A 23,881-nucleotide genomic window follows, 5' to 3' on the forward strand; every position below is an offset into this window, starting at 1 on the left:
CTGAGAGAGAAACCAGACAAGAACCACCAGAAGAACGGACTGATGAGGAAGACCTGCCTGTGGATTCTGAAGCACCGGAAGAGCATGAGGATGTACAAGTACCCTATGGCTATGACCGACCTGTGACACCTCAGGATGAGCCAGTGAGGAAATCCACACGGGACAGGAGACCTCCTCAAACGCTGACATATGACTCCCTTGGTCAGCCATCCTCCAGATCATGTGGGCCTACAGACCCAGCGGGACTATATACTGTACAAGCCCTGCCATTCTGGGGAATGCAGCCCCTTCCTATGCCACATTACACTACACACCAGACACTGCCTTACACTACACACCAGACACTGCCTTACACTACACACCAGACACTGCCTTACACTACACACCAGACACTGCCTTACACTGTAATGCTGCCATACATACATGCATATTGAGAAGGAAAGATTGTTACACCCACTCTCATACATATTTGTATTCACCTGTACATTTAAAGAAGTGCCCTTGTGAGAGTGTGTATAAGTGTTTTAAGTTCAAAGAGAAGGGGCACAAGTTAAGAGGTTGATGGTTAATGTCGGGAGCCATTTTTCTTTGTCGGGGAGTGTGTGTGACCCACACAAAGTGTAATCACAATTGTATGTGTATAATTAATATGATTTAATATGACCTGTTTAACAATGGACAGCAGGGGGCAGTAGATGGCAGGGTATCACTGCCGCAAAGGGGTTGGTTATTATTTACGCGTCTGCCGTAAAATGTCTGACGTGATGACGGAGCTGTCGTTAGCTTGCCATTCTGGCAAGACCCGCCAAACGAGCAGTAAAAGGCATTCTCTGCTCATCATTTCTCCTGTTCTACAGGTCAGTAATGTGTACAGATTGTCACAAATGTTATAAATCGCAATGTCTTAAGTTTGAAGTGATGTTTAGATGTTGTTTATTATGTTTAATGCCGCGTAGAAGACCACCTCGTGGTGTCTGTGTGTGTATGTGTAATGGCGGTCGCTATTTAGATGTAAGACCACCTCGTGGTGGCTGTGTGTATGTATAATGGCGGTTGCTATTTAGATGTAGTAGACTCACGCTCCCTGATGAAAGTGAATGCAAGTTAATTGTTTATAGCTCCTGTGCACTTTATTAGCTACCTATTTTCAGTGTTTATATTCCAAATGACAAGGTGTGTTCTGTATTATCGATAGCCTATGTGCAGTCGTTCTTTAATTATTGTAAATGCTTGTTAGATGCTAATGCTAGCACATTTTAGACTAATGCTAATAGTTATCCTGAAAAGGTACTTAACAGTACATTCTTATTTTTAGTCATGAAGTTAATGACATTTGGTTATAGACAAATGTGTTTATTTTGAATACTTCAAGCATGTTAAAAGTATATTTTGAAGACATGAACATATAAACATGTGTTTATATTGAGAGTAGGAAAAGGGCAAGAACAATTGTGTTTTGTTTTGTGCCAATTGTGAATAAATTCTGGCAAGACCCGCCAAACGAGCAGTAAAAGGCATTCTCTGCTCATCATTTCTCCTGTTCTACAGGAACATAATCTGTCATCGCGCCCTGCATAGTGGGGCCTGCTACACATTCACAATTTCTTTTTAGCCATGGTAATAAATAACCTGACCTTTTGTCTTAGTGAACTTTCAGACTGGATATGGCTAAAGTAATTTCTGGCATTTGTCTAGACAGAGACAGGTTTCCGTTATTACTGTTATAAGGGTGACCTGTTAAATGTGAATTCATGTTTTGCTGTGAAAGATTAACCTAACATCAGAGAACAGCACAACATGTTCACTAGACAAAAGTTGCACAGTTCACATGTTTGTTGTAATAGCCATTTGCGTTGTCAGCAAAAAATTGCATCCATAAACTATACCGTTTGACCTTTGTAATATATAACCTGACAAGGATAATAAAAAAACAGATTCAAGGCTTTTTTTGTCATTTGTACATAGAAGTAAATACAAATACAATATAATATAAATACTGCAAGGAGAGTCTATATACAAGTAATTGTAATATGTGTAGCAATGTGGCTTATACATGCTTGATTCCTGTCAGCTATGGCTAGGAAAATGATTAGTGTTGCAGCAAAGGAATGTTTCAGATGAAAGGCAAAATAACTTTTACTGTACTAGCCAGTAATAAAAGCAAGTTATAACAACATTAAATAGATATTAAACAGCAGACCTAAGAGGAAATTATTGCTTGAGAAATGCTGTAAAATTCTTATTTTTGTATTTCTTTGTTGGCATGCATGGTTATCTATTAAAGGGCGTGGCTATCTCACAGTTTAAGAGACTGCAAACTGTATGTCTTCATTCTGTTGAGTTGGAAAAGGAATTTTTCTGCAAGCTTGGGAGAAAACAGTTAATACTCAGGCTATGGAGGATTACGATGAGTCCACTGCTTTTCTGGGTCAGTGGGGACGTTTCCAGCAGGTTGTCTTCTTCCTGCTCTGTGCCAGCATCGTGCCCAATGGATTAGGCGCTTTCTCCGTTGTCTTTCTGACAGACATTCCCAGACACCACTGCCTGATTCCTGAGGAAAACCTGACTCAAGATTGGCGCGATGCAATAATCCCGATAGAGGTAATACAAACAATTAAGAATGTAGCAGTTTTATTCCCTCATTATGAATTATTACACTAGCCAAACCAGAAACAAAATGTTAATTTGTTTTCACAATACTTTTGTTCAGATGTGCAGCATGTTTTTAGTTTTTTTACGAGTCTGCTGTAAAAAGTTAAAGGAGGCTCATAAAGTGATCAATTAGTCTATACTTTGGACTGTGGTGGAAAAGATAATGTAAGGTCACGGTTGTCAATGCCATAATGTTGTATCCAGGGGTGGAAAAATAAATCGGATGATTTACTGAAGTAAACAAATACAAATACTCTGCAGGGCTGCATTCAGTGAAGCTACAGAAGTATTAGCATCAAAATATACTCTTAGTACCAAAAGTAAAAGTACTCCTCCATACAGAATAATCCGTGTATCTACCGTCCAATTGTTTTTCTTCATTAAACACGTAAACGGAAGAGCGTATGAGAGGCGTTTTTGCTTCTTCTTCTTCTTCTCTTCGTTTTTGGCGGATTGCAAACAACTTAAAAGGTGCATACCGCCACCTACTGTACATGAGTATGAATCATCATATCATACCAACTCTTTAACCTATGATCTAATCAAAATAAATCAAAATAAATAAATAAATCAACAAAAAACATGAAATAAATAAAACAAAAATAAAAATCTATATTCTTTCCTGACCTAATGTTAAATTATTTTCCCTACCCCAGTTTCACTCAAGAATGTAAACAGTGCCTTTCTGGTAGCTCTTACTCCCTCTCCTTTTGTTCCCAAAACACCAACCACACTCCATTCCCTCTCTGCCTCTAAAACTTTAGCCTTTAGTTTTTCTCTCTCCGCTTTAAAGATGTCACAATGTAACAAGATATGTTCTACATCTTCTTTTACTCCACAGTTCCCACACTTGTCACTGTCACTTTTCCCCATGATATACAGCGTACCATTCAAAGCCGTGTGATTTATTCTGAGTCTAGAGATCGTGATTTCCTCCGTTCTGTTTCTTTCTTTATAAATATGAATTGTAATTGTCTTTTGTACTTTGTGATACTCTTTGCCTTTCTGGTCTTTCTCCCACCTTTTCTGCCAGATCTCCATCCCTTTCTTCTTAATTACTGCTTTTCCTTCTCCTTTACCAAGTTGAACTGGTAATGTGATTCCCTTTTGAAGTGCACTTTTTGCTCATTTATCAGCACACTCGTTCCCTTTCACCCCCTCATGTGCAGGCACCCAGCAGAACTGCAGATCTATGCCACCTCTGTGAAGTCTTAACAGGCTATGATTCAGTTCTATGAGAATGTCTTCTCTGGCAGTTGTTGTTGATTGTATGCTTTGTAAAATGGACAATGAATGTGTGCACATCACCACCCTATCTGGTCTGACCTCTTCAACCCACTGTAATCCTATGATTACAGCAAGCGTTTCTGCTGTGTACACTGATAATTGATCAGACGCTCTTTTTGAAATAGATATTTTAAAGTCTGGGATGTATATAACTACTCCAACACACTCTTCCTTGTTCTTAGAACCATCTGTGTACATTTGTAGGTAATTGTAGTACTTTTCATTCAGATACATACTTGTTTTAATTCCCACTTCATTTATTTGCCACTCTTTTTTCCTTTCTATGATACTCATATCTATTTTAGCTTCTGGGAAAAGCCATGGGGGAACACTACTAAATGGGGTTGCTTTGGCAAACGTGATATTCTCCACTCCATATGCCCTCGTTCTCTCCTTACTCGTCCAGCCAAACCCACGTCCCTGGAATTTTGCATAATCCCAGCAATCCTGTAATATTCTGTTTGAAATATTTTCTTCTCCACTTCCTTGTAGCCTGACCCAGTATGACAGAGCAAGTTTCTCTCTTCTGATCTCCAGAGGTGTCTCTCCTGCTTCTATCAGAACTGCATTGATAGGGGATGACTTTATCGCTCCAATACACAACCGCAATGCTTTATATTGTATTCTATCCATTTTTAAAAGCGATGTTTTTGCTGCTGCTCCATACACTATAGTATAGTGTATGGAGCAGCAGCAAAAACACCGCTTTTAAAAATTGATGAGGTCCACAATAGATTATGGTTGTATAGTGACTACACAACCATAATTTATTGTGGACCACATCATTGATCTGTAAATGTCTGCGCCCCAGTTGCATCCAGCTACAGCTCGCAATAAATGTAATACTTTTTTGCATTTTGTTTCCACTTGATTAATATGCATTTTCCATGTATTTGCTATCAAACCACAGTCCTAGGTATTTGAACTCATTCACCTTTGTCATTGGACGATCATATAGTGTTAGCTGTTGGCCATCAATCTTGCGTTTGTTTGTGAATACCATGTAATAATAATAATAATAATAAATTCTATTTATATAGCGCTTTTCTAAACCCAAAGACGCTTTACATTTGGGGAAGGGTAGACAGACAAGGACAGGCAACAAAACAACAACAAAACAAAAACAAAACAGAGAAAACAAAAAAACAAAAAAAAAACAGAAAGCAGTCAGGAGGAAGTGGGGGGTGGGGGGGGGGGCTTATGGGTATACAGATTTGAAGAGATGGGTTTTGAGGCGGGACTGGAACAGGGTGAGGGACTCGGACTCACGGAGGTCTTGGGGGAGGGAGTTCCAGAGCTTCGGGGCTGCCACAGAGAATGCTCTGTCCCCAAAGCTCCGGAGTTTGGCCTTGGGGATGGAAAGCAAACCGGCTGAGGTGGATCTGAGGGACCGGGGTGGTTGGTAGAGGATGAGGAGGTCAGTGAGGTAGGGGGGGGCCAGGTGGTGGAGGGCTTTGTAGGTGAGTACCAGGAGTTTGTGTTGGATGCGGTGTGAAACGGGGAGCCAGTGAAGTTCTTTGAGGACCGGGGTGATATGATGCCATGATTTGGTGTGGGTGAGGAGTCTGGCGGCTGCGTTCTGGACACGCTGAAGTCTATTGAGGGATGTAGTGCTGATGCCGTAGAGGAGTGCGTTGCAATAGTCCAGGCGGGAGGAGATGAAGGCGTGAATGAGTCGCTCAGCTGCAGGGCGGGTGAGAGAGGGACGGAGTTTGGCGATATTGCGGAGGTGGAAAAATGAGGTTTTAACAACTTGGCGGATGTGAGGCTCGAGGGAGAGGGTGGGGTCAAATATCACGCCAAGGTTGCGTGCCTGGGTGGAGGGGGAAACAGGGGTGCCATCGATGGTGAGTGTCAGGTTGGGGGTTTTGCTGAGGGTGGATTTGGAGCCGATGAGGAGGAGTTCAGTTTTATTGCTGTTGAGTTTGAGGAAGTTGTGTGCCATCCAGGATTTTATAGCAGTCAGACAGGATTCGATGTGGGTGAGGGGGGGGTTGTGGGGGGATTTGGTGCTGAGGTAAATCTGTGTGTCATCAGCGTAGCAGTGAAAGTCCAGGTTGTAGTGGTGTAGAATCTGACCAAGGGGGAGGATGTAGATGATGAAGAGGAGGGGGCCGAGTACTGAACCTTGGGGAACACCTTGGGTGACTGAAGCTGTGGCAGAGGAGTGGTTGTTGAGGGAGATGAAGTGGGATCTGTCGGAGAGGTAGGACTGGAGCCACCTGAGTGCAGTACCTTCGATACCGATGTCCTGGAGTCGGGTGAGCAGGATGTTGTGGCTCACGGTCTCGAAGGCTGCACTCAGGTCGAGGAGGATGAGGATGTTGAGTGAACCGGTGTCAGCAGAGGTGAGGAGGTCGTTGAGGACTTTGGTGAGTGCCGTTTCTGTAGCATGACTTGCTTTCTGACATTTTGAATCCCCAGTTATATGACCACCTCTCCACTTTTTTAATCGCTCTAGCTATATTCTCCATTACGTATGGGGCATTTCTTCCCCTCATCCAAATAGCCCCATCATCTGAGTATAGAGCCGATTGAATGCATGTGTCTAAACATGTAAATATATCATTAATCATGATGTTAAATAATATTGGACTGACTGCACTCCCTTGGGGGATACCATTTTCTATTTCAAAATAATTGGAAATATCTGCTCCAACCTTTACTCTAAATGTCCTGTCTGTTAAAAAGGCCCTTACCCAATTGTACATTCTCCCTCCAATACCCATTCTACTCAATTTGATCAGTAACCCATCCCTCCATATACAGTCATACTCCTTTTCACTGTCAAAGTACACTATTGCCATTATCTCTTTCATTTTCAATGTTTTTTCCACATCATTACTCACTCTTACTAAAGCATCTATTGTGGACCGCCCTTTACGAAATCCGCTCTGAAAACTACTCAGCAGCCCTTTCTGCTCCAGTACATGTGAGAGCCTACGGACAATGATCTTTCCCATCCATTTACATAGGTGTGATGTAAGAGCTATTGGTCTGTAGTTACTAGGGTTAGCTGTATCTTTCCCTGGCTTATTGAATGGTAGCACGACTGCTGTTTTCCACAAACTTGGCATATCTCCTTCTCCCCAGATTTTATTGAAAAGACTCAGCACCATTGTCATAGTTTCCATAGGTAACTGTCTAAACATAGCATAACATAGCTGGTCTTGTCCTGGGGCTGTATATCCTGTACCTCTATATCATCAGGAGATTGCAACTCCCTATATGCCACACCATCTTTGAGAAACGTGGCACACCCTCCACCATTTTGATTATTATCTCTACCATGCCTTATACAGCTAAATCCTGGAATGACAAAGTCTAATTGAGGTCGTAAACCAGGTTTCTTGCACACATATTACCTCAGGGACTACCTCTAGATCATATATATATTTCTTGAATTCTTGACCATTAGCTATGAGGCTTCTTGCGTTCCACTGTAGTATGTGCAGCACCATGATTAAGGATCTAACCCTCATCCTGATTTTCATTTTCCCCAGCTCCATTTATAGTTAGCATTGCATGTATCTGATCTGCTTTCATATCTTTCATGTCAAGGAATTTTCCAGCTGCCTCCACAATGGCTTTGATTCTATCACTTTTCTTTTTTAACTGTAATGCAACATTTACAGTATGGCATATGAATACCACAAAATTCACCTTTTTCACTCCTAAAACATCATCATCCTCTTTACTCTTGGTGGCGCTGTGGGGTTGGATTTGAAGATTACTTTTTGGTGTGTTCCTGACATTTTGTATTGTAATGCTCTGCTCCATTCCACTAGGGGTCTTATTGATTGTTACTGTTCCCCTTACTTTCTTTATTGCTTCTGCGTATGAAACTTTGTTTGTAATCTTAACTCTCTGCACCTCTCTGGCCTCTCTCTGCACTTCACATCCTCCAAACGCAGCACTGTGATCTCCTCCGCAGTTACAACATTTAACCTTTGCATCCTTTTCACATTTTCCATACTCATGTTGTCCTCCGCATCTCGCACACCTTAGCTGTCCTTTACACTGCTGCGCTGTGTGCCCCATTCGTTGACATGCGTAGCACCTGAGAGGTTTGGGGATGTACTCCCTAACCATGAAGTTCAAATATCCCATTTGTACTGCCTTAGGTAAGATTCTCTCAAACTGAATGAGAACTGATAATGTTTCTTTGAGTGTGCCATCCCGTTTGCTTTTAAGCCTTGTGACTTCCACTATTTTGTCTCCTTTTAATTCACTTTTAACATCTTCCATTGACATGTCCAATGGTACTCCTGAGATTACTCCTCTCAGTTTTGCCATTGCTCCTGGAACATGCGCCTTCATTTTCTCCCCATTCAGTGAGTTCATTCCCAGAATCTTTTCCTGCTGCTGTTTGTTATTGGCATGTATCAATACCCGCTTGTTGTTCATGAATTTAGCTAATTTAATTTTTCCAATCTCTTTTTCAATTGCATTGGTAAGTTTAATCGGGTGGTAATGCCCACCATCCTGATTGAATTCTATTACAACTTTCCACTCGTGTTCTAGTTCTTTATTCAACATTGCTTGGCTGTCATTTTGACTGACTCTTGATTTTTTGTTTTGCTTAGCCTCGTCTGCTTCACCCGACCAATCCGACCAACTTCGAGCTCTTACTGAACTATCTCTGTCTCTCAAAGATCTTTTCTTCTTCGCAGCTTTGGATATCATCCATTCCATATTGTTTCTTTGGCTACCATCTGAGCTGGTTGACATGATGAAACACTCAATGTACAGTTTATGCAAATCCGCCAAAAAAAAACAGTCCAATGCTACCGTTTCTGTATGTATCCGAATTTTCCGATTCTCTCTGAGCTTTCTGCCACGCGTCTCCAACTTCACTTCCTTCTTCCGGCTTCCTCCAGCAGCGACGACAGTTTCCCAGGCGTTTTTGCTTTTTACCTTACTAAATGGTCAAATGGTCCCTGGAGCGAGGGGCGGGGCGAAACTCACGGAAGTGATTTCAAAACAAAAGCACTCGTTTGCTAAAATCACACTTTGAATCACTACAGTATGAAGGAACGGATGGAATTTAGCGATCACAACGAAAACGGCCAAGACACATATTGAGCCCAGAAAATGGATGTTATTAAGGGCTGTAAATATAATAAGCCTATGTCTAAAATGGACAACATTGTTAGGAGATTTAAACTATACAGCGATTCTGCACTGCGGTCACCTCAGCCGCTTCTCGAGTTTGCTTTTTCAAATCAGCTGCTCTTCATTATTCCTGCTATATTTGACGAGTGATACAAATATTTTTTTACCTCAAGTTCTTAAGGAAACTGACACTCTTGGACTCGGTACAAGTTTGACTTCTACCAGAAATAAAATGAAGTACTTTTACTGTGTACTTTGTGAGTAATCCTCTGTCAGAGTCCCCTCCATAATGCATGTTTTTCTGCTATCTTTGATGAATGATAAAAATATAATTTTACCATTAGTTCTTAATGAAATTGATACTGTTTGACTTTGTATTAGTTAGCCTACTACTAACAATACATTGAAGTACTTTTACTGTGTATTTTTTGAGAAATACTCTGTCAAAGTCAACAAAATCAAGCCACTTCTGCTAAGTTTGATGAGGGAATTCTTTTTTGTTGTCATTAGTTCTTTGTGAGATTGATCCTGTTGGATTCAGTACTACTGAAACTACCCCCACAAGTACTATGAAGCACTTACTGTGTACTTTTCCGGTACTCCTCTGTCAATGTCCCCTCCTGAGAACAAGAATGCATGTTTTTCTGCTATTTTGAATGAGCGTTAAAAAAAACTTTCTTCATGAGACTTATATTGGACAGAGTATTTTAAGAGGATATGGTGGACATGATATCAGCAATACTTCCAGTCAGTACTCCGGCAGCAGCATTATACACCTTGGAAAGTCTTTAGAGACTGGCCTGGATAGCTGGTCTATCCTTCAGCACACTGACACACTCTGTCACTCTGGTTGGCCTCTTATGATGCTGCTGTCTTTTAATATATGATTATTTCACAGCCGCTAGTTCGTTCCTCGCAGATTCTTCAGTCTCATCGGCCTCATCCTTCCATCAGTCCCAGTCAATGCATCAGCCTCCAGCACACTTCCAGTGTCTGACTCCATATGATATTGTCCTGATGCTGTAAGGGTGATGCCCCATGATCACAAAATGACCCCTCCAGAGTCTGAGTGCCAAGGACCTCATATTATGTATGTCATTAATGTTACATCACCCATTATAACAATTTTCTTTCCTTTTTTCTTTTCTCTTAACTGAATAGCCCTGTCTTTAAGTATAATACAAGTCCTTTTCCTGCACTATTTTAAGGCTTCAAAACAGGCATTTTTACTGTATGTGTTTGGAGAAATGACACAATAAATGGCCAAGAATTGTACTTTAAAAACTCTGAATTTTGTGGTGCTTGAAGAAATACAGACTGGTTAAGCCGGTTATATATATGCCTTTTTTGGAGCCCTTTTTTGCAATATTTATTCAAATGTCACTAGTTATTTAAACAAACCCCTATCTGAGGATAATACAAGCAACCATAAAACACCCTTTACTAGAGAGCCATTGAAGCCCATGAAGAATTTATCCTTCCACAAATCTTTCCATCTGCTGTATTAATAAAGTTGCCACGTGTTTTCAAATTCAAGTTAAGGCACTATCTGTGCAGAACATTACAAATATTCTTCATTTGCAGTATTTTATTTTAAAAGTGTTCAGAAAGACTGCATCAATGATATGTTATATATCTATATATCTATATATCTATATCATATCAATATTGTTAACTTCAACCAAAGTCAATTTAAATAGCGGGCAAAAATGGGTTAATTGCCATGCATGTGGTGTTTGATATAGTTTACGTAATGTTCAATTTCAACTATTTTAGGCAGAAAAACGTATATTGACTAAAACCTTTTTTTATAATTTACTATAATTTAGAAAGGTTTTTGTGAGAAATCATTTCAAAAGTAAACTTCTTTTTCATTTTATATTTAAATTTGAAATGTTTGCACACAACATTATTAATTTATACATTTTTATCAATATTCTTTTCATTATGAATCCATTTATTTTATTGTGTTTCCTTGAGGCTGGGGAAGATATCCAGCAGTTCAACATGCAAATGTTTTATAAGTGGAAAAGTAAATAAAATACGTTTCATAGGAGGGTGTGGAATTTTTTTCTCTCACCTTGTAATTACACACTCTATAATTTAGCTCTGGCCTTCACTCACAAAAAAACATTTTGTTGAATTGGACACATTTTTCGAATCTCTATTGACTGACATGCAATGACTGGGACTGATGGAAGAATCTGCGAGGAATGAACTAGGAGTAGAGAAATAGTCCTATTTAAAAGACAGCATTGTCATAAGAGGCCAACAAGAGTCACAAGGGTTTGTCACTTTGCTGAAGGCCAGTCTCTAAAGACTTTCCAAGGTGTAAAAATGCTGCTGCCGGAGTACTGACTGGAAGTATTGCTGATATCATGTCATATCCTCTTAAAATACTCTGTCCAACAATATAAGTCTCATGAAGAAAGGTGTTGTAACGCTGATTCAAAATAGCAGAGAAACATGCATTCTTGTACTCAGGAGGGGACTTTGACAGAGGATTACTCAGTCCAGCAGTATCAATATCATTAAGAACTAATGGTAAAATGGTCTTTTTATCACTCATCAAAGATAGCAGAAAACATGCATTATGTACAGTATGGAGGGGACTCTGACAGAGGATTACTCCAAAAATACACAGTAAAAGTACTTCAATGTATTGTTAGTAGCAGGCTAACTAATACACAGTCAAACAGTATGAATATCATTAAGAACTAATGGTAACAATTTATTTGTATCATTCCTCAAAGATAGCAGAAAACATGCATTATGTACTATGGAGGGGACTCTGACAGAGCATTACTCGCAAAGTACACAGTAAAAGTGATCATTTTATTTCTCGTAGCAGTCAAACTAGTACCGAGTCCAACAGTGTCAGTTTTATTAAGAACTTATGATAACAAATATTTGTATCGATCATCAAATATAGCAGGACAAAAAATGAAGAGCAGCTGATTTGAAAAAACAAAGTGGAGAGACGGCTGAGTGACCGAGTGCAGAATCGCTGTAGGCTGTAGTTTAAATCTCCTAACAATGTTGTCCATTTTAGACACAGACTTATTATATTTACAGCCCTTAATAACATTCATTTTCTGGGCTCAATATGTGTCTTGGCCGTTTTCGTTGTGATCGCTAAATTCACCTAGGGCCGTTCTCATTTCATCAAATTCCCCTCCTCGACTCCCCTCCTCGACTCCTATCCTCGAGACTTAGTCCCGCCCACAGGAGATGCGAGCGGAGGAGCCGTGGAGGACCTTGGAGGACCCATCAGTGTATCCTCGATTACAGCTCCTCCAGAGAGCCTCCTCGACGCTCGATGCTCGGTCCTCGATGTGCATTTAGAGAAATGAGATGTCCTTCAACATGGCGCGCTAAAATTCATTTCCGGGTCACTACCGGAGGACCGAGGAGTTGAGGAGTCGAGGAGGGGGATTTGATGAAATGAGAACAGCCCCTAGTTTCCTCTTGTTTATAATATTATCACCGTTCCAGCACACGAGTGCTTTTGTTTTGAAATCACTTCCGTGAGTTTAGCCCCGCCCCTCGCTCCAATGACCATTAGACCATTAAGTAAGGTAAAAAGCAAAAAGCAAAAACGTCTCTCAGACGCTCTTCTGTTTACGTGTTTAATAAAGAAAAACAATTGGACGGTAGATACACGGATTAAAATGGGTCTGTGTACGTTTTGTTAGTTTGATTTGTCGTTTAAACCAAAAGGCAAAAAACGAAAATACCAGCCTTTTTTCGTTTTTCGTTTTTTATTTAAAACGAAAAAACGTTTGTTGTATGAATCAAAAGACGGATAACGAGAAAACCTAATTAAAAAAAGGTCCGTGTACGTTTTGTTAGTTTGATTTTTCGTTTGAACCAAAAAACGTAAAATACCAGCCTTTTTTTGTTTTTTTGTTTTAAATCAAAAACGCAAAAACGGGAAACCAAAGCCGTTTTTCCGTTTTTGTTGTCTGAATCAAAAAACAGATAACAAGAAGACCTAATAAAAAAAACGGTCCGATTTTGGTTTTTGATAACAACTTCATTCAATTTTCCGTTTTGTATTGAAGAATGAAGAAAAGCGGTCCGGTGGACCGGAAGTTAAAGAACATATTTCAAAATAAAAGACACGAGGATATAATGGCAATGCTGTAAAAGTTCAATCCTGGAACCCAGAAGTCTGACGAGGATACGTTTATTTCTGCATTCACATGCATATATGCGTTTATAGAGATTAATACAAGTATGCAAGCTCTGTGCATAACTTTATTTCGCTGACTTCCGGTTTGTACGACTTCCGGTTTGTACTGTGTCTGTAAATTCAGTGTCCAGCTTGTCGCTGTGTGCCAACCATAGACTGGTGACAACGTCATGTTTGTTGCATACCTGCAAGATTTACCTGTGAACTGTCGCCCTACTTTCACCTGCACCCAGCAGCAAGCGGGAGAACGATATCTCATACAGTCGACCCCTAAAACAGTTCACACAGTAATGGAACAGTTGTTAACCATGATTTTGTCCAACTAGTCTATATTATGAATTTGATGTTTGTCTAAACTGCTAAGACGCTGACAGCTGAGTTAGAACAGAAAGACATGCAGGCCATAATCACTAGAGACGCTCAAAAGAGGAATGTGTGTGTAAGGCTTACATGAACTGAATTGAAACACTGTCCATTAGTTGATTAATAAACAAGAAATTCAAGTCAAAGTTTTAGGCATTTTCATTTGTAGCACGCTGTAAATATGGACTATGAATGAACACATGCAATGTGGAAACACACAAATAGGTTTATTCTCAATACTCATAACAGTATCAGACACAATGACTTTACTGAGAGTGAAGATGACATGAACATAGTTACTGTATGGTACTGAAGACAAAATACAGTATATTGCATTTACCTCTTCCTCTAACTCTCTCTCCAAAAGTGGCCTCCATTGTTGTGCACAACAAAGTGTTCAAGCTCAGGTTTCTAAGTGATCTAATTGGTTACGTGGCTTTTAACATGTTTCTGGGGGCAGGGGTTTGATAATTGAGTGTGGTATTTCAGTGGCAGTGTTTAGCAAACAACACACAGGCTGTTGGTTTTGAATAACGTGTCAAATGTAAATAAGAGTGTGTAGTTATTTGGTCAATCCAGTGTCCAGCTTGTCGCTGTGTGACAACGTCATGTTTGTTGCGATACCTACAAGATTTACCTGTGACAAATGTCAGCGGTGTAAACAGAAATGTCGACCTACTTTCACCTGCACCCAGCAGCAAGCGGGAGAAATGTTTCAAGTTGTACTTGTGAAGTTACGTCTAGATTTAGGAGGGTGAGTAATTAAGCTCCCCAGAAATTGACTTCTAGCTGTCATGGTGATGTTCATATGACAAGGGGACTGCCAGCTTGAACTTTACCGAGAGCAGAGTCCACTAGTGGCACCTCACAGGGATACCTACTGTATGGTGCAGAAGCAGCAGTGAAGTCCTTGTAGATCCCTGGCACTTTGAGGGCAGACAGATCCAGCACCTCTCAGCTCTCAGAGACATCAACACATAAACTATTCTGTGTGCATAGCTTACTTTCACATAACTACTAATCTCTCACTTTACTTTCTCTGACATTGTTCTCTGCTTTGGATTGCGGACATCCCAGCCATGTGCTCTACCGGGCCTGGTTTTACACACTGGGTTTAAGCAAGATATAGAAATGATGAGATGTGTATGAGACATGATGAGTGTGTAGTTTTAGTATTTAATGACATTATTCTCAGACTTGCCATAGTTCTTGGTTTGTACCACTGCTGCTCTGTACAGCTGAGTACTGGGGACCCACTGGGAGTCATGTGACTGGAGCAGGAGAGTAACACACGTCCAGTGGCGTTTTTATATGTACAAAAGTGGTGGGGCACAAAAAAATGAGATGTCTATATATAAGCTTCTGCAGTGACGTGCAGTGAGGTTCATGGCTGCTGAGGCACTGGCACTGACTCTTCAGGTTTACAAATATTATATTTTGACCTAAACCAAAATATAATATTATTTTCAAAAGCTTTTTTTGTCTGATGCTTCGATTAATTTTAAACAGACAGTTCAACAAAAGGATACCCAAAAAATGTAATTTTATCATTTAAATATTGAATTGTTCTCTCTTGGTAAGATCCCATTTTCAATAAAATGGCGGTCTTACCTTGACTTGAAGATGAAGTCCATTTGCCTATCCTTCTGGACAAAAATTTCTATAACTTTTTTGTAAAAGTCCTCCTTATGTTCTTGTAGTTTCAAAAGTCTATCATAAATCTAATCCATAGATTTATGATAAAAAAATTATAAAAGTAGGGTAGACATATGGATATTATCCGGCTAATCAAAACGTGCATTTATCTAACAGGTACGTTTCCCACAGATCTTATTTCGAGCTATTTTCTAAAATCCTCTGGAGAAATCTCATTGCTTTTTTGTGCTTACTTCCTGGTTTTAGGACGCGCCACTGCAGCTCTCTCGTCTCCTCTTCACACACCACACTTTTCGCGGCACACGTACTTACAGCCAATCAGCTCTGAATGATTTGAGATGACGTATGGTGGGGATGGTAGCTCCGTGCCCCTCTGGTCATTATTTTTTTGCCACACACATTACATTACAAAATACTCTGAGCATGCGCAGTGTAGTTTTTACAGTCACGTTCACTTCACAGCGAGAGGAAGGGGCATAATCAGGTTTTGTCCCACATGGCTCTAAACAGCTCAATAGGCACACACTGTGACTGTAGACACACTAATTAGAAGAACACAGACTAAAACAGCAATGTACAGACGAATCAGATGATTAAACATGATCTTAAAATATATTTTATATATTTTTTTATTTTTTTTTTTGCATTTTTGTAATCATTATTTGTAATACTTTCTGCTGACACTAGGTGGGGCTGTGCCCCACCTGCCCCTAATGACCAGTCGCCACTGCACACGTCACACCTGCAGCCATGATGCTCCAGCTCAACGGGGGTCGAGTCTTTCAGCCCCACCTGTAAGAAGAGAAACAAAATAAATACGTATTCAGTTTGCTTCGTATTATTTATTTTAGGGTAACATTTTGGTTTAATAACATTGTGCTATTTTAAGGAGTAAATAAGTCATATTTTTTCCTAAATGTTTTCTACTTACAACTTCTTATACATACTGATATGAATTGATATACTTTTATACTATGAACGAAGAAAAATAACTCTTTAACAACAGAACAGGAACAAAACACAACTGTGACCTCTGTGCAGCACACACAGACCAGTCAGTCAATTTCTGGGGAGTAGCTACCTTGTGCTAGTTATATTAAAGTTTATGTTTTACTATTGGCTGTGTCTAACCTGTCTAAAATGAGCCGAATCCCCAGGAACATGTTTAACCGGACGGTAACTAAGACAGTAACAACACTTCATCCTGAACTCACTGTGGGGCCTGTCTTCATGGACCTGTAGCATAACACCCTGACACATACAAAATACAAAGTATGTTCATTAAGAATGCACATACTGTCCCTCCTCTGTCTTTCAATGTAGTCAAACTTGTTGAAGAAAAACAATAAGTTTAACGTTACAGAAATAAAAGCTTAATTACTCACCCTCCTAATTGTAGACGTAAATGTTTCAAGTACAACTTGAAACATTTCTCCCGCTTGCTGCTGGGTGCAGGTGAAAGTAGGTCGACATTTCTGTTTACATCGCTGACATTTGTCACAGGTAAATCTTGTAGGTATCGCAACAAACATGACGTTGTCACACAGCGACAAGCTGGACACTGGATTGACCAAATAACTACACACTCTTATTTACATTTGACACGTTATTCAAAACCGACAGCCTGTGTGTTGTTTGCTAAACACTGCCACTGAAATACCACACTCAATTATCAAACCCCTGCCCCCAGAAACATGTTAAAAGCCACGTACTGTAACCAATAAGATCACTTAGAAACCTGAGCTTGAACACTTTGTTGTGCACAACAATGGAGGCCAATTTTGGAGAGAGAGTTAGAGGAAGAGGTAAATGCAATATACTGTATTTTGTCTTCAGTACCATACAGTAACTATGTTCATGTCATCTTCACTCTCAGTAAAGTCATTGTGTCTGATACTGTTATGAGTATTGAGAATAAACCTATTTGTGTGTTTCCACATTGCATGTGTTCATTCATAGTCCATATTTACAGCGTGCTACAAATGAAAATGCCTAAAACTTTGACTTGAATTTCTTGTTTATTAATCAACTAATGGACAGTGTTTCAATTCAGTTCATGTAAGCCTTACACACACATTCCTCTTTTGAGCGTCTAGTGATTATGGCCTGCATGTCTTTCTGTTCTAACTCAGCTGTCAGCTTCTTAGCAGTTTAGACAAACATCAAATTCATAATATAGACTAGTTGGACAAAATCATGGTTAACAACTGTTCCATTACTGAGTGAACTGTTTTAGGGGTCGACTGTATGAGATATCGTTCTCCCGCTTGCTGCTGGGTGCAGGTGAAAGTAGGGCAACAGTTCTGTTCACATCGCTGACATTTGTCACAGGTCAATCTTGCAGGTATGCAACAAACATGACATTGACACACACCGACAAGCTGGACACTGGATTTGCCGACACAGTACAAACTGGAGGTCAGCGAAATAAAGTTATGCAAAGAGCTTGCATACTTGTATTCTCCATAAACGCATATCTGCATGTGAATGCAGAAATAAACGTATCCTCGTCAGACTTCTGGGTTCCAGGATTGAACTTTTACAGCATTGCCATTATATCCTCGTGTCTTTTATTTTGAAATATGTTCTTTAACTTCCGGTCCACCGGACTGCTTTTCTTCATTCTTCAATACAAAACGAAAAATGGAATGAAGTTGTTATCAAAAACCAAAACCGGACCGTTTTTTAAATTAACAACAAAAACGGGAAAACGGCTTTGGTTTCCCGATTTTTCGTTTTTGATTTAAAAGGAAAAAAGGCTGGTATTTTCGTTTTTTTGGTTCAAACAAAAAAATCAAACTAACAAAACAAAACGTAAACCAGAATGACACAAATAAGCACCATATAGTTTATATAATTGTATTATCATTATTCATGTATTGATATGTTCATAACTTCAATGTTGGACTTGGTAAAGGTGGGGTTTATTTGAATTGTTTTATACACACACTGGCTAACTTAACCTATAATAACATATATTAATTTAAAACGAAATCTTCAAAGTAACCAGTAACTAAGTCTGTAAAAGAAATGTAGTGAGTAAAATAGCAACATGTGAAAATACTTAAGTATATGTGCTTACATTTTTTTACTTAAGTACAGTAACGGTACGTCTACACAGCAGCGTTAAAAAAATCTTGAAACGCTTCTGCCCATTCACTTTGAATGGGGTGACGTCACTTTCCCTCACTTTTCGCCGAACTGCATTGTGGGCAGGCGAGCGGAGATTTTCAGGATTTTCAGGATTCAAAGTTGAACAATGTTCAACTTTTGAGGCTGAGGTGGAAGCGTCAGCCAATCAAATCCCGTGTACGCAAATCTGACAGTTCAAGCTCTAGCCAATCAAACGGCGTGTATGCTGGGAGAGACATACCGCAGGTCATTTCCTCATATTCCAAAAAATGGAGGAGAAATTAGCGGTAGCGAATCAATCACCCGGTGCTTTATGACCAGACCTACCGGGATATAAACCGGAGGAGCCAGGCATGGAGGGAGGTGGCAGAGACAGTGGTAGGTTTTCGCCTGTTTTGGGGAGTTTATATCCAGTTTACTTCGGGCTTTTTTGCTTCGTATGTCGCGGGCGGGAGATTCATGTGATTGGTTGTTCGTGCCTTGCTCGCAAAAAATCCTCAAGCTTCAGATACGCCCACCTCCAAGATTTTTTTAACGCTGCTGTGTAGACGTACCGTAAGGCAAGGCAAGGCAAGGCAAGGCAAGTTTATTTATATAGCACCTTTCAACACAAGGCAATTCAAAGTGCTTTACAAAAATGGAAGACATTAAGAAAATGGCATTTAAAATCAGTCATTAAAAAGAAAAGATAATAAAATAAACATTAAAAGAAAAAAATACATGGATAAAAGTTACAGTGCAGTTTAAGATATGAATAGTTCAATTAAAAGCAGCGGCAAAAAGAAAAGTCTTCAGCCTGGATTTAAAAGTAGTAAGAGTTGCAGCGGACCTGCAGGTTTCTGGGAGTTTGTTCCAGATATTTGGAGCATAATAACTGAATGCTGCTTCTCCATGTTTAGTTCTGACTCTGGGGACAGAAAGCTGACCAGTCCCTGAAGACCTGAGAGTTCTGGATGGTTCATAATTTAGCAGGAGGTCAGACATGTATTTTGGGCCTAAACCATTCAAAGCTTTATAAACCAGCAACAATATTTTGAAATCTATTCTTTGACACACAGGAAGCCAGTGTAAAGACTTCAGAACAGGAGTGATGTGATCCACTTTCTTAGTGTTAGTGAGGACTCGAGCAGCGGCGTTCTGAATTAGCTGCAGCTTTCTAATAGATTTTTTAGTGAGACCTGTAAAGACACCATTACAGTAGTCCAGTCTACTGAAGATAAAAGCATGGACAGGTTTTTCCAAATCCTGCTGTGACATTAGTCTTTTAATCCTGGATATATTCTTTAGGTGATAGTAGGCTGATTTAGTAACTGTTTTAATGTGACTGTTGAAACTCAGGTCAGAGTCCATGACTACACCTAGATTTCTGGCTTTATCCGTTGTTTTGAACATTGCAGACTGAAGCTCAGCGCTAACTTTTATACGTTCTGCCTTGGCTCCAAAAACCATTACCTCAGTTTTATCTTTGTTTAATTGGAGAAAGTTCTGACACATCCAGTCATTGATTTGTTCAATGCACTTACTCAGTGTTTGAATTGGAGCATAGTCTCCTGGTGAAATTGTTACGTAAATGTGTGTGTCATCCGCATAGCTATGGTAACTTATTTCGTTGTTTTTCATTATCTGAGCCAGTGGTAGCATGTAGATGTTAAAGAGAAGAGGCCCCAAGATGGAGCCTTGAGGTACCCCACATGTCATATTTGTCAACTCAGATGTGTATTTACCTATAGAAACAAAGTTGTTTCTGTCCTTTAAGTAGGACTCAAACCAATTTAGAACTGTTGCCGAAAGTCCCACCCAGTTTTCTAGTCGGTCTAGTAATATGTTGTGGTCAACAGTGTCAAACGCAGCACTGAGATCTAATAATACTAACACTGAAGTTCTGCCACTGTCTGTGTTTAAGTGGATGTCACTGAAGACCTTTACAAGAGCAGTCTCAGTGCTGTGGTTTGGACGAAATCCTGACTGGAACACATCCAAACAGTTATTTAAATGCAAGAAGTTACTCAACTGTTGAAATACAACTTTTTCAATGATTTTACCTAGAAATGGCAGGTTTGATATTGGCCTGTAATTGTTCATTACTGAAGCATCTAGATTATTCTTTTTTAAGAGCGGTTTAATGACTGCAGTTTTCAGGGCCTGTGGAAAAATACCTGAGTGAAGAGATGTGTTTACTATATGAAGTAGATCTGAGGCCATGCAATGAAAAACATCTTTGAAAAATCCTGTTGGAATAATATCAAGGCAGCAGGAGGAGGATTTCAGAAGTTGTATAATGTCCTCTAAGTTTTTATCATTAATCTGATGGAATTGTGTCATGGTGTTTGAATTGATATTAGGTGGACACAGGGACAACACATTTGCTGTACCTGATGCAGAGGCACTGACTGCTTGTCTAATTTTCTGAATTTTGTCAGTGAAGAAGGAGGCAAAATCATTGCATGCCCTGGTGGATAGAAATTCAGATGCTACTGACACTGGGGGGTTAGTTAGTCTGTCGACGGTAGCAAACAAGGCACGTGCGTTGTTTTTGTTTTTGGTAATGATGTCAGAGAAGAAAGACTGTTGTGCGTTTTTCAATTCCAAATTATAAAGGCCAAGTCTCTCTTTATAGATTTCAAAGTGAACCTGGAGATTTGTTTTTCGCCACCTACGTTCAGCTTTTCGACACTCTCTTTTTTCTGTTCTCACGGTCATGGCCTTTCTCCATGGAGATATTTTCTTGCCAATCACTTCCTTTACCTTAGTTGGAGCAATGGTATCTATAACATTTTTAATTTTTTAATTAAAATGATCTACTAGCTCATTTACTGAGATGTTAGCAGGGGCAAGTGTGGATAAAAATTATGAGTAAACATTTCCCTAGTATTTTCAGTTAAATATCGCTTTGTGGTTACCTCTTTCTGAACAACAGAGAGTGCAACATCAGTCACCACAACCTTAGAGATATTCAGACCCTTTGAGATAATTAAGTCCAGAGTGTGCCCCTTATTGTGCGTGGGCTCCGCCAGATGCTAAGTCAGTCCATAGTTATCAAGAACACAAAACAGTTCTTTAGCCCCTCTGTCCTGGGGGTTGTCAACATGGATGTTAAAATCACCAACAATGACTAGACCAGGGCTCTCCAACACGTCGATCGCGAGCTACCGGTAGCTCGCGGGCAGCTTTTCAGTAGCTCGCCGCTCGATTATTGATTATAGCGTAGTAAGGTTGCTTATTGATTTTTCGGCCGCGGCTGGACAATAACGTTTTTTTATTTTAGAATTTTTTCTGTCACACGAATATCAAATGGTCGGTGACGCAGAGATCAAGGAACAGACGTGACAGCAGCACAGCGACAACACACACGGAGCAGTCTGCTTTCTCCACCAACACCAGTCCAGAACTAACAGCAGAATGACCCGCTCTGAATCAGGCCCTGTCGCTGCGCGTCAGAGACACACAGGGAGGGATTTGTGTTTTTTGAAAAACACTCGTTATCGTCATGTCAGGTTTTTGGTGGATTTAATCAAGTCTTGGATTGCAGAGTATGAATGTCCTCTTGCTATTTTCAGTTGATAAATACTTGTGTAAAGTTTGTGAAGGCAGGAGGAAAGCTTCCGCGATCACCGTCTCCTGCTCTCCTCTCCGTTCCTCCAAACCCCGCCCCCTCCCTGAAAATAATGAGTGACAGGCTGATAGTGACCCGATAGAAACTTTATTATTCACTTAATCACTGATTGAGATATGATGAAGCTAACTTAATCTCATACATTCATGGGATTTATGTAACAGTAAGACAGATAATGTAAGTGTGCACCCACATGCACTATTTTTGTTTTTATAATGCTATTGTAAATACTCCTGCTGTTTTCAGACTCAAGTCCTGTGTGTGATGCATTCAAGACATTCAGTGTCTTTTTTTTTAACAGAAGACTGTAGCTAGAAGCTGCAGCTAGACTGCAGAAGTATTAGTTTTTTGTTTTTGAGGATGGAACCATTTTCACACACAGATATAGGGAGGCTAGACCTATACAATTAATTTATTATGGTTTATAATTTAATGTCAAGACGAAGAAGAAGAAGAAAAAGATGGCTGAACAACTGTTCAGTGTCAATCCTGTGGAGATCTCCAAAATAATGTTCCGCTTAAGTCTCAGCAAAACTCACAACATTTCTGGAGCCTTGTAGACCCCGAAAACTATAGAACATTCACCAAGCAGCACTGAAAATGTCTGCTTTATTTGGTTCTGTTCTACATACCTTTGTGAAGCAGCTTTTTCTGACATGAATGAAATCTAAATACAGAACAAGACCAACTGATGAACATTTAAATGACTCTATTCTATGACTCCAGCATACACATCTATGGTGGACTGCATGCAGTGCCATTCATCTCACTAACAAAAGAGTGAAATGCTTGTAAGGTGGTGATTAAGGACACTTATGTGAATGTTCAGTGATGTACTTATTATGTGGGCCATAATAATATGTGAGAAATCTTCGTTTTCTTGGACCTTATTTTTGATAAGCTTTAGGTATTGCAATTTCACACGTGTACAAAAGTATAGCTTAATTCAACTGATGAGGGCTATGTGAATAAATGTAAGCGATGTGATGTAAGTAGCTCTTGGCCACTTTCATTTTTTGAAAGTAGCTCTCAGATGAAGAAAGGTTGGAGACCCCTGGACTAGACGGTCAAAGTCAATACACACTATAGACAGCAGTTCAGTAAAGTCATCAAAAAAGCTTGCACAGTATTTGGGTGGTCTATAGATATTTAGGAACAGAGCTCGAGAGGAGCATTTCAGCTGAAGGGCCACATATTCAAAAGAAGTCCCCATAAGATGTCTTCCTGCATTGAATGGAATCATTGAACAAAATAGCAACTCCATCCCCTTTCTTATGCATTCTTTCCTGACTCATAAAACTAAAGTTGGGAGGGGTTGATTCGATAAGAACAGCTGCACTGTTATTTTGTTCAATCCAAGTTTCCGTTAAAAACATAAAATCGAGATTGTGCTCAGTGATAAAATCATTGATTAAAAATGTTTTTCCTGCCAAAGACCTGACATTTAATAAAGCTAGTTTAAGTTTGTTAAATACACTATCAGTAAGATTTTTTGTGACAAGCTGTGGCTGACATGGAATCACTGCTAAATTTGATAAACTCACACAAACGTTTGAGCACTTCCTGTTTCTAAGCTGATTCACCCATGGGCGTCGCAGCCATTATATGAGGGTGGGACAAGTCCCCCCCACTTTTTCAAATGATTAGTTTAGACCCCCCCACTTTTACTATGCGGAAAGTCCGTGAATCGGTCCATCCACTCGCCGCACTTTGTAGAGCGCTGTGTCAGTGCTTCACTATCAAATGAAATCCATTCCACTTGCTTATTGAGAGAATGCCCAAATCAATGAAACTCCGTACCATGTTTTCACTGCTACTTTGTACCAAGGCAGATTCTCACATAGCGCGCGCATGTTCAAGGAGTGTTG

General features: G+C 39.8%; 1 protein-coding gene across 1 annotated transcript in view; it reads left to right on the plus strand.

Moving 5' to 3' along the window:
* Positions 1 to 2,295: 2,295 nt before the first annotated feature.
* LOC117472125 (solute carrier family 22 member 5-like) overlaps positions 2,296 to 23,881 on the plus strand; it is a 30,872-nt gene continuing 9,286 nt past the window's right edge. Inside the window, exon 1 of the mRNA XM_034117256.1 lies at positions 2,296 to 2,601. Coding sequence (XP_033973147.1) covers positions 2,395 to 2,601 — 207 coding nt within the window. The 5' untranslated portion in view covers positions 2,296 to 2,394. The remainder of the gene's footprint in view (positions 2,602 to 23,881) is intronic.

Source organism: Trematomus bernacchii, unplaced genomic scaffold, assembly GCF_902827165.1.
Source record: "Trematomus bernacchii unplaced genomic scaffold, fTreBer1.1, whole genome shotgun sequence".
NCBI lineage: Eukaryota > Metazoa > Chordata > Actinopteri > Perciformes > Nototheniidae > Trematomus > Trematomus bernacchii.